Genomic DNA, 11,043 nt, shown 5'->3' on the forward strand with positions numbered 1-11,043 from the left:
GGATGATTGGATCGCAGCGCTTTCCCATTACCAGTCATTTCCCGTGCAGATACATTCATAAAACCTGTCCCCTCCCCTGTGTTTGTGTGTGTATCCAAAAGCAAGGCGAAGTCTCCTTCCGTTTGGCCGTGGCCGTTAGGTCTGAAAGGGACAGATTAATAACCGAGCACCACATTGGGCCAGCTTTTCTTGTACCCTGCACTCGTCACCCCTTGCTATAATGAGGACACAAAGAGGCTTGCATCAGGCTTCTACCCTTCTTCATAACTCAAAAGCGTCACAGTGGCAGTAGCCTCTAGTGCTATTTGTCTTTAGTGCAGTTGTGACACTTCGGCATGATCCATAATTTGGCAGCTATTTACCGTGACATTTCCCTTCAGTGCAGCCATAACATTCAGTGAAGCCATTATTTGGTCCCATTTACCATATAAATTGTATTGTTGTGCATGCATGCTAGCAGCTACATTAGGTACCTGAAAATGAGTAAATCTTGTAAAATAGATACTAACAGCTATTCAGCAGTAGGATTTCCTCGCTCCTCAGACGGGAGGAAAGAAAAATTAAATATGGTCACCGGGTTTCCCGGAGCATCTTTAATTGCGTTCCTATTTATTTAGCGTGTTAGATACACTGGGGCCAGAGGCTTTGAGAAAAGGATCTGGTGGGCTTTGCCTTCAATCAGAAAGGCACCGTGGGATTTCCAACGGGAGGGCGAAAGCCGAGCTGAAGGCGAGGGGGCAGGCACGTCGGCGGTAGGCATGGCTCCCGAGAGACGGCACATGACGGGACTCTCACGTGTGACCCTAGGCAGCGGTGCCCAGGAGCACCTCATCCCCACGGAGCGAGGGCACAGAGAAGTAAAATGGGAACGGAGGAACGGCGTCCCACGCTAAGCACACTATTCTGTTTGCGTGATCAGAGAGAAAACACACGGTGTCCAAGAAAGTCTGCAACACGGAGCAAGTATCTTATTATTTCCCATCCCATCAAGCCCCTCCTCCGCATGGTGCCCTTTGACGGATCCACCTCAGGCCTATGAAGGATGCTGTTATCAGCCTCTGGCGGTGTGCCTAGAGAGTGCGCCTCCCCTCGTGGTGGGTGTTTCGTTGTGCAGACCCTCCCCGTGGATGAAGCACGTCCTTTCCTTCCTGGGCAGGTAACCCCCAGATCTCCGTAGAGCCCCTTTCCAAAATCTGCTTTTGTCTTCATTGGTTTTCAACACTAATTTGCTTCTTAAGGGAAGAGAGAGGCTTCCCATGCCACATGTGCCTCCCCAGGATAATTGTGCGTAAAGCATTAAACAGCAGAGACTTTTAAAAAATAGGTCTGTGTTCACTTAGTCATTTTCCTAATGATCTAAACAAACAAAAAAAAAAAATCAAAGTTTTGGGAGAATTCCTCCAAATTTCCATTTAGATAGTTGGTGATTTATAAGAAAGGAAGGGCCATTTCCAGGGAATATGGACTCTGAGAATAGATGGCTGTCCTTCTGCCCTATCTCTTATCTATTAACTGCTCGTTAGCGGAAGACCAAACTCTCCCAAAGTAAGGAATTTGTGAACTATTTTCAAGACTGATTTTAAAATCCCATCAAGCTGAAGGCATACTGATTTGATCAGATCTTGCATCAGGAATTAATTTAATTCCCTGGAACAATAAAGCCTGGAATGAGACTGTCTATGGCCAAAGAATTGAATGTAACGGTTTTACCTCTGAGCCATCGAGGGAAGTTTTTATTGGCATTTTTTTTTTCAAGGGAGGGGCAAAAAAGAAACAGAGAGAGAGAGAGAGAGAGAAACTTATTCGTTAACACCTTTTAAGAGACATGATCTCCATTACCCACCAAAAATAAACTGATTCGACTCTTTCTGAGGAAGAAGGTGCCCGTTTTCGTTCTCCTTTGACTTCTGCCATCGTTCTGACTTTACAGCTTACTGTTGACAGAGTGAGGCAGTTCGAGTACAATCTTCCCAGTGTTTTTTCCCATGTACATATAATCGACAGCCCGGAATACGGACTCCAGGCCGATGAACCTGCCCTCTGCAGACAGGTCTCCGAGGTCCACCTCGCAAACCAGGTCTCCGTCCGCACACATCTGAAGCAAGTGCTCCACGGCTGCTTGATACTCAGAACGGTAATGGTTCAAGAAAAAGCCCTGAACGCTGGCGGATTTCTTCAGCAGTTTGGCTGGTAAGGTTCCTGCTCTCACAGGCGCAAGGCCAGTGGGAGTCTGGTAGCCAGAGACGAACCCAATGACTATCAAGCGCCCTTTGGTAGCCAAGGCATCTACGGCCAAGTCGAACATGGCTCCCCCGACGGATTCATACACCACGTCGACCCCTTCGGGGTACTCCTGCTTCAGGACCGTACCGACGTGCTCGGCGTTATAGTTGATGGGGCGATCACAGCCGATCGATTTCAGAAAAGCTGACTTTTTACCAGAAGAGCAGGTCCCGATGACATGGCACTTGGCCTTCTTGGCAAGCTGCACGGCAAACTGGCCCGTTCCCCCCGCTGCTGCCGTCACCAAAACTGTTTTCCCTTCGGACAGTCCTCCAAGCTCTTTCAGGCTGATGTACGCGGTGGTACCGCTCACCGGCACGGTGACATACTCGGGTTTCACAGAGGCCACGGGGGCCGCGGCTCTGGCAGGCACCACGGTATACTCCGCGAAAGAGCCAGGTGCCATATAAGCCACAGCTTGGCCCACCGTGTACCGGGCACTGGCAGAGAGGCCTAAGGCTACCACCTCCCCCACGCCTTCGAAACCTACATCGAACGGGGTCTTCACCGAAGGGTCATACCGGCCAGCTGAATAGTTGATGTCAGATGCATTAACACCGACAAATCTAGAAGAAAACAGACAAACAAACAAATGAGGATATTAAGAGGTTTCCTTCACCAAGGCCTTGGTATTCCGCTTAGAAAAATTCCTCTAATTCCAGGGACTGTGGACGGGTGGCTAAGCTATCTATCCTGGTAGAATTAAAAAAAAAAAAAAAAAAAAAATCAGTCTTGATATTCAGTTGAAAAAAAAAAGTTAAACAAGTATCAGCTTGACCGGGATTTGCAATCAGAATTTTGGTATATTTTATTTTTTTAAATCAGATTGGGAATCGTTTCGTACCACTTTAAACACCAAGTTCTTTATTTCACACGCTATTTCTTTTCCTCCTCTTTCTTTCAAAAGGAGAAACAAACTGTTAACAACAAAAAAAGTCAGGAAGCCCTCTTATACGCAAACTTCACTGCAGCTATGAGTTGGAAATTAATTGGCCTCTTAACAAAGATGTTAAAAACAACAGTGAGATAAAATATATTCGGAGAAGTAGACTTGTATTGATTCTGGCGACAATTTAACACTTCGGATAATAATAGTAATGACAATGATATTATTGAAGATTCAGGCAGTGTGCAAGGTCATCGTCTGCTACATGTTACTGCAGGGTTGTTTAAAACACTGCTAGACTGGCCGCAGCAAATTTTCTTTCTGATGTAACTATGTCCAGCGTGAAACTATGCATTTTGATTAATTGAACAAAAATTGTCTCATAAGGGTAGAAATTTTTATGGAACATTCAACATTTTACAGTGCTTTTTAGATGAAAAGGAAAGCAAGTCGTCACTATATTTTTCCTCAACAAGAAGCAGAGACATAACTTGATTAATACCAGATGATTATTTTCACTTTGGTATCCAGAGTCAATTTAATTGCGAGGCCGGTATTTTTACCAGCTTTTTTTCATCTCCGTATACCTCATAACAAAAATATCCTAATACATAAGAAAAAAAGCCGTCTACTAAAAAATGTCAGGAGGTGGCTTAGACACATAATGGAGGACCCTAAAAATGTCATTTCCACCTGTAATGGAATGAAAAGATGGGGGTATCTGGTGGCAGAAGGAAAGCTGGCAAGTGGGTCATTTTAAAATAATTCACTTTTAATTTAACTTAATAAACCAAAACTGCCCTGTGCAAGGACCCACTTCTACCGTATTAGAGATAACACTTTGCACTTATAAATGTTCCCTGATGATCATGCCCTGTGTATCTACAATATTGAAAGCTCTCTACATATTGTAGAAATAAGAAAGCAGGAAACAATTTCTTTGGGGCATGTCAAGCTGCTTTCAGAAGTTAGCACGTCACGTAGCCTCAACAGCACACTACAGAATTCCATAGCCATCGATGATAACACAATAATGAAAAGTGGGGGAAATGATTTTTGCTGGTTTTCCATCTGGGATTTAGTACCAGGATGCTTACATTGTATTTTGGGGGTGGGCGCCTGATCTTTCCTTTCAATTTACATAATTCTCGGGGTTTGGGCTTTTTTAAAAAAAGGGCCAGGTTCCTCCGAGCATGCCTCTGGACTTCACAGAAGGCAGCTAGGGCAGAGCCCAGCTGGAGCGTCTTGCCTCCGGTGCCCCTGCTGTATAGGCTGTAAAGCAAAGTCCAGGAAGGGGTCCGTGGGGTGGAAGTGACGGTAGCTTGCTCCAGGGGTGGGGGACTGAGGCCCTGCCGCCAGCTCCTGTCTCTTGGCCCAGGATTAACCCTTCCTGTGCCCCTCTCTCCTCCTGTCTCAGTCCCAACTGGAGAGGCCTTTCCTCCTCGGGGAACCCTCCCCCACCCCCCCGCTTGGACTCAGAGGGACGCCCCTGTGGCGGCTGGCCCCACGGGTCCTCCCCACCTCTAAGGAGCTCGCCCTGGGTGGGGTGGGGGGGGGCTGCTGGAGGAAAATGCATCTCTGGCTGTCCCTCGCTCCCAGCTGTGGTTTGCCACTTGCCAGGGGGAGAGATGGCAAGAGCAAGCGGGGCGCAGGCAGGAGGAAAGTGGAGGAGAGAGGGCACAGGCAGGCGCCGGAGTTGGGGGGCGATGGTCCAGTGGAGGTGGGAGCGGGCTCTGCTGGGAGCTGGGGCGCCTGCGGCTGACTAGCGGGAGCTTAAGTTTTCCATGGGGGCTTTGCCTCAAAAAGCAAATCAAACCTTGTGGTTGAGCCCGGGCACAGCCGGAGCAGCGGCAGCAGACCCGCAGGGCCCTCTGCGCGCCCCGTCCAGGTTGCACACGGCTCTGCGTGTGCCCTGCGGCACCCTCCGTGAGCCCCGGCCAACCTGCTGGGCGCCAGAAGTCCTTCTGGAACCGTCTCCCCTCGGAAGTGCCCGGCCTCCGCCGACTGCCTCCCCTCCCGTCCCGGCTCTCCACCGCCACCACGGAGAGGCGCGATCGGGGACTCTGAGTCCCGGAGCAGGCCGGGGCCGAGCGGAGAGGCCGGGCTTTGGGGAGGAGGGGCCGCCGCCCAGGCCTGCGACCATGACCTCGGCCTCCCCGGGCCGGGCGGGGTCCCGGCGGGCGAGCCTAGTCAGCGCAGGCCGCGGAGCCCGGGCGCAGGGCCGTCAAGCTCCCCGGGAGTCCCGAGAACACACAGCGCGCTGGAGCGCAGAGGCCACACGCCCGGGGCCCGCCTGCGGCCGGACCGTGACCTTGGCCTCGCAAGCACCCCCGTTTTTTTTTTTTTTTCCATGTTTCCCCCTCCCCCCGCCCTGCCGTCTTCTAAATTGCCTTCCTCGTCGTCGGTGAAGGAGTCGCTCGGGCTGGTGGCGACAGCTCCCCGCTACTCCGCTCTGCGCACCTCGCCCTCTCCCGGGTCTCCGGGCCCCCGCCTCCCCCGGACCCCAGCTTTGACGCCGCGAGGCCGCCGCAGCAGGTGGGGACCCGCCACTGCCTGGATGAGCCCTCGGCCTTACCTGGGCTTTGGGAAGAGCTGCTTGAGGGTCGGGAGCCCGCGCCTTCCGCCCCTCCAGAAACAAGTTCAAGAGCAGCGGGCGCAATGGGAAAGGGGGCCCGGGCCGGGGAGCAGGGGACAGCAAAGGGCAAGCAAGCGAGAAAAAGAAAGGAAAGACATGCTTGGTAGAATGCGTGCATTTCGAGACTCTCCTTGTACCTTAATTTAAAATATATGCTCTTAATAAGTGCAGGGTCCTAGCAATCCGACCGGAGGATCCACTCAGAAGACTAAAATCGAGGAACCCCAGGAAAAAGAATGGGGCCGGTGAGGGCTTTCCCCAAATATATACCCTTGGAGAGTCGCCGGTTTATTTATACTAAAAAGTCCTGAACCCCTTCCTTCGTCGTGTTTATTATGAAGCAGGCAGTCCTGCAGAGGGAGGAAGCGCTTTCTTTGAACAAAAACAAAATGCGAAGATCGAGTCTGGAGCCTTCAACACTGGGAGCCAAACAGCGTCGTCCAAATCAGATCTTACTTAAAAAGAAAGGAAGGAAGGAAGAAAGAAAGGGAAGAGAAGAAAGAAAAGGAAAGAAAAGAGAAGGAAAGGGAAAAAAAGGAGAAAAAAGAAAAGACAAAAGAAAAGAAAAAAGAAAAGGAAAGGAAAGGAAAGGGAAAAAAATCTCCGCCTGGAGAGTCAGCAGAAATACTGTTACCCTCCCCGCGAGCAACAAACCGTTTATCAAAAACGCCTTCCCCATCCCCCACCTGCTCTTTGCCATTACTACAAACTCTTTGCTCCGTTATCTTACACTTGAGCAGAAAATCGTTAGAAATATTTGGAAACGAAATAATGTGTCACTATCCTTCGAAAAAAAAGGCTAAAAATAGCACACAAGCTGACTTAACCGGAGGGTGTCTTTCTCCCTTTCCTTCTCTTTCCTGAGGGCTGGGCATTGAGAGGGGGTTGTGAAGTTGTCCTCGGCTGCAGGAAACAGTGAGCACTGGATAAAGGGACATCAATTAGACATTCTGCAGGGATTTTATGCACCCCTTTCACACCTTCCCTAAATGGGATAAACTTGATTATCCTAAACCCACCTCTGACTTAAAAGCACTTCCCTCTCGGTGAATAAAGAATTTGTATTTTCTGTTAAGGTGGAATGAGATGTGCAAATATCCAACTGAAAGGAAGAGTCAGGCGGGGCACAGTGAAAATCCCCAAACACCTTTCTGAACAAGTGAATGTGCGCTTAAGCCATTCATTCCAGAGTAGATTTTTATTATGAGAAAAATGAAAAGTGCTTGCATGAAATTTTTATGCAATTAACACTGTTCCTGGGGAAGATTTGGTCTAGGATAAAATGAACTAACCTGCCGTGAATAGACCTCCAGTCTATTCTTAAAAAAAAAAAAAAAAAATCTGTAAAATGCCTCCCCCCTCCCCCCCCCCCCAACTATTTACAAGTATAAAGGATCTTCTTAATATTTGGGGTTAGGAGCAGATCTTCCACAGAGTAGGGAAAGAGGATGCAAAGATTCACCCCCTCCCAACAGGCAGAAAAACTGGCCCCATTCTCTTTCTGATATGGGCTTCAAGGTAGAAGTTAGAGGTCAAGTTGCACCCATAATAAACATACTATAATAAAGGGGGCTCTTGGCATATGTGAAGGGAAAAGAGAGGCATGGATCCTAAAACAATCCGAACCGATGAGCTCCAAACGTTGGGAGCCGCGGCTCCAGATCCCTGACCACCGAATTCGGGGACCATCCCCGGTGACCCAGCGCAGGGGGTGCCCGGGCCCTGTCGCGGAAGAAGCAGCTAAGGGTGACGGTGAGCGAGCAGTCAGAGGAGCCGGAGGAGGGGAGGACAACCCAGGGGGTTGGGGAACACCGCAGGTAGAGAGGCCAGGCGGCAGCACCGGGCGGGCGGGAGCACCCTCCATGGACAGTGCTGGCGGGTGGTGCCACTCCGCCGCTGCTGGGAGTGCTCTAACTTCACACCTTCCCCTGCCCGCTCTGCTCAGTCGCCCCCTCCCCATTTCACACCCGGTGTCTGAAATGGATTTTATTCAAGCAGTGGTGTGTGTTTTACATCAGTGCTCACCGTCAACAGTGTACCTGATCAGAAAAATTAGAAGAAAAGAAAAAGAAACCGGCCCACGTGAAACTTTTTTGCTGGTTAAAGCCTGGAGGCTTTTCAGCCTGCTCTCATCTCAACTTCTAGCAAATCACTCGTGTGTCTGGTGTGCTCTGTGTGTGTTCCTTCTTTTTAACTTGGTAGGATATGTAGCCTTATCTCAATAGCTTTAGCGCTTTATCCCATAAAGAAGAAATCCTCTACAGCCTTGTTTCCACCGATGAAAACTTTTAGAAGGACACACACATCCACCTTTTCAGGCACTCTCTGCACCCCAGCCCGAGAGCCAGCTTCCCCTCAACCCCACCCTTGGCTCCCTCAATTTTTACGTTGCCAACAGGTTTCCAAAAGTTTGAAATCATGAGCAGAATTATTCAATCTTGCAGTCTTTGGAAGGCTGATATGAATCTCTAAAATGAACGGACTAAACGTGGCAGCAAGCTACGTAGGTGGGGAACACTTTGTCCTTCGCTCCTTGCAGGTGACTTACAGGACTTTCCAGGGCACAATTTACAACACAGTTACAACCAGAACCCACGCCTTCCTTCAACCGCACATCCAACCTGAAACATGCAATATTGTAGTCCTCCGATGGGACTGAGCAGGCGGGTGAGCCCTGCTCTAGCGTAGGGGACAGAGCAATGGGGAATGCCCCGCCTGCAAATGAGGCGGCGAGGGGGACCCACCGAACAGAGACCGAAGGGCACGGCTCCCACAGACTAAGGTCCCTTTCCTTCCCACACCTCTCCGGTTACTAGAGATTAGTGAGCTGGAAACACATCAAGGTAGGGAGTGTGGAGGTGGGACAGGCGATCAGAAGGTAGGGCGACCACTCGAGTGCCACCCAAAGGTCTGCAGATCGTGCAGGCAAATGCAGCCGTGCCCCCACCCCAGCCCTGGCCCAGCCGCCCCGGACGCGCCACGCGCCTGCCGGTAAGCTCTGGGGCACAGACAACAGCCACACAGCACTGACAACACGCAGACGACACCGGCGAGGTGCACACCAACACACCCAACGACAGGCTCCGCCATGGCGAGGCGGCTGCCAACCTGGAGCGCACGGGAAAAGCCAGTCGGGTCCTCGGCCTCCTTCCTCCAAAGCACGTTACCTAAACGTCGCAGATTGTGTCCAGCCTGTTCCTGGTCCACACTAAAGATTACGGGAACGCAGGAGTCGTGGGTGCGCGCGGGTGGGCCGGGCGGGGAGCCTCCCCTTCTGGGTCCCGTCGGTTTTATTTCGGGAGCGGGAGGGGGAGGAGGGAGGGCTGGGGGAGGGGAGGGGAATCCCAAATTAAAATAACCCTCAGTTATGAGGACGTTCCGTGGCATCGGATATTCACACCGGCAACAGTCACATTACGTTCGCCTTCGCCAGATGGCGGCGGGTTCAACTTCCCGGGATCTCGCAAAGTCAGGCTGTGCGCCCGAGCGCTCGCCGGAGTGTGGGGACGCAGGCCGGCCCGGGACAGCCGGGGAGCCGCGCAGCGCGGGCCGGGGCCCGGCCTGGGCGGGGGGCGCGCGCCGGGCTCACCGGTTCCGGACGAGGAGGTCTCCGTCCCCGGGGAGTGGCACCGGGCAGTCCCGGCACAGGGTGACGGCCTCGCGGAAGTTGGGGCTCAGACGGGTCGCCACCAGCTTCTGCATGGCGCGGGGGATGTTGGAGCCCTGGAAGTCCAGGAAGTGGCGGGCGTACGACATGTCCACGATGGTCCGGGCCCCGGCGGGCGCCAGCCGAAGCATGGCCCGCGCCTCTGCCCGCTTTCTGCGCCGCCGCCGGCCGGGGTCGCGCCCAGCCCGGGCCGCTCGGCTCGGCTCGGCTCGGCGCGGGCGGGCGGAGCAGGCGGGTCCGCCCCTCCTCCGGCCCGCGTGCTCCCCTCGACTCCCTCCCCCCCCCTTCCCCACTACGACTGGCTCCCTCTCTCCCCCTCCCTCCCCGCCGCGCGCAGCGCCGGCGGTCCGCGCAGCCCCCGCGGTTCCCGGACGCGCCACCCCCGGGGTCCCGGCCTGGGGATCGCTGCCACCCCGGCCGCTGCTCCTTTAATCTTTTTGTTTTGGTTTGAATCTGCTCGGCGCAGACTGGCCAAGGATCCTCTCCGCCCTCCCCCTTTCTCCCGGCGTCCGGGAGGCACCGGATATCCCCACCCTCCCCGCGCTCTAAAAGCCGGATTTGACTCCTCTAAAAGGGTGAGGGGGGCGGCGAGGGGAGCTGCGCGTCCCGCGACCGCCGCGGCCCTGAGCCGGCGGCAGCCCCGGGCGTCCTCGGAGCGGCGCGGCGCCGAGCGGCCGGCGCAGGCACCTCCCCTTCCCGTGCGAAGCGTTCACTTCCTTGCAAGGTGGTACGAATCAACCCCGAGCGCGGCCGGGGCGGCGGGGCACGGCCGGGGGCCCCGAGCCGCGCGGGGAGCCCCCGCCGCCAGTGCACGCGCGCAGGCACCCAACGCGGGGCGGGGACGCCCAGAGCACCCGGCGCCCCAGGCTCCTGGCCCCCGGGGCCCCGAACGCCTCGCCCGCGCCTTCTGCCCTCAGCCTGTCCCATGCAAGTTGCACGAACTAAGCCGTTTTATTTATTTTGGCCTAGATTTCGTGTTTTTCCATGAATGTTTTAAGTAGCCTCTACAAGACTGTTACAGGTTCCCATTGGGAAAGAACGCAAAAATTGGAAACTAGAGGGCCATATTCCCAGAGCACATGAGCATTTTAAACTTCTAGGTGGGGATGCCGAAGGACTTAATTGAATTGGAGACGTTGCAATTATGTATGAAGACCTCATTTTATAACCCAGCTAGAAGGATCTGACGTTCCATCATGTCAATTTTCTCCCTAATTGTCTATATTGACCAAATAATCAATTCACTTTTCATAGAGGGACCGAATTGAGTATCTTCCACATTTTTGTATGATAAGCTGAGTCCATCTTTACATTTTTATTAAAGGTATACATTTTAATTAAAAAACCCACTCTTGTTTTACACTTAACCTAGAATTACCAAAATCATGAAGCCACACAGTGCCCCTCCCCAATCAGATCTAACCCCCTAAGACTGCAAAAATGACACAGGTATTTTTATCTCAAATGTTGGACATTCTCATCCAAGGATAGTTTGTGTCCACGTGGGTGCGTGTGTATGAATGTTCCAGGGGGTGGGGGGGGGTGGACTTAACAGGTTTAAAAATCTGCAGG

General features: G+C 52.7%; 2 protein-coding genes across 4 annotated transcripts in view; one reads left to right on the forward strand and one right to left on the reverse strand.

The window, feature by feature from the left end:
• Positions 1 to 1,704: 1,704 nt before the first annotated feature.
• Positions 1,705 to 10,000, reverse strand: PTGR3 (prostaglandin reductase 3). 3 transcript variants are annotated; one of them, XM_060614099.3, is made up of 2 exons: positions 9,394 to 10,000; positions 1,705 to 2,849 (listed from the first exon to the last, which is right to left on the reverse strand). In XM_060614099.3, the coding sequence occupies exons 1-2, from the start codon at positions 9,600 to 9,602 to the stop codon at positions 1,925 to 1,927; spliced, it is 1,134 nt and encodes a 377-aa protein (XP_060470082.1). In that variant the 5' UTR covers positions 9,603 to 10,000; the 3' UTR covers positions 1,705 to 1,924. The 3 variants fall into 3 exon arrangements, with proteins under 3 accessions (XP_060470082.1, XP_060470084.1, XP_060470083.1); XM_060614101.3 differs by lacking the exon at positions 9,394 to 10,000 and adding an exon at positions 8,972 to 9,387; XM_060614100.3 differs by lacking the exon at positions 9,394 to 10,000 and adding an exon at positions 8,913 to 9,387.
• Positions 10,001 to 10,017: 17 nt separating this feature from the next.
• The window catches only part of TSHZ1 (teashirt zinc finger homeobox 1), a 78,087-nt gene continuing 77,061 nt past the window's right edge, over positions 10,018 to 11,043 (forward strand). The window contains exon 1 of the mRNA XM_078435129.2: positions 10,018 to 10,195. The gene's annotated coding sequence lies outside the window, so the exon portion shown is untranslated. The remainder of the gene's footprint in view (positions 10,196 to 11,043) is intronic.

The sequence above is a fragment of the Panthera onca genome, chromosome D3, assembly GCF_046562875.1.
Source record: "Panthera onca isolate mPanOnc1 chromosome D3, mPanOnc1 haplotype 2, whole genome shotgun sequence".
In the NCBI taxonomy this organism is placed as follows: Eukaryota; Metazoa; Chordata; class Mammalia; order Carnivora; family Felidae; genus Panthera; species Panthera onca.

What these genes read in the sequence shown, in the direction of transcription:
- PTGR3 (XM_060614099.3), bottom strand. Translation starts at nt 9,602, where the DNA reads ATGCTTCGGCTGGCGCCCGCCGGGGCCCGGACCATCGTGGACATGTCG. An exon ending in GACCTCCTCGTCCGGAACCG is followed by an intron (nt 2,850 to 9,393) that starts GTGAGCCCGGCG and finishes GTTTTCTTCTAG; the next exon opens with ATTTGTCGGTGTTAATGCAT.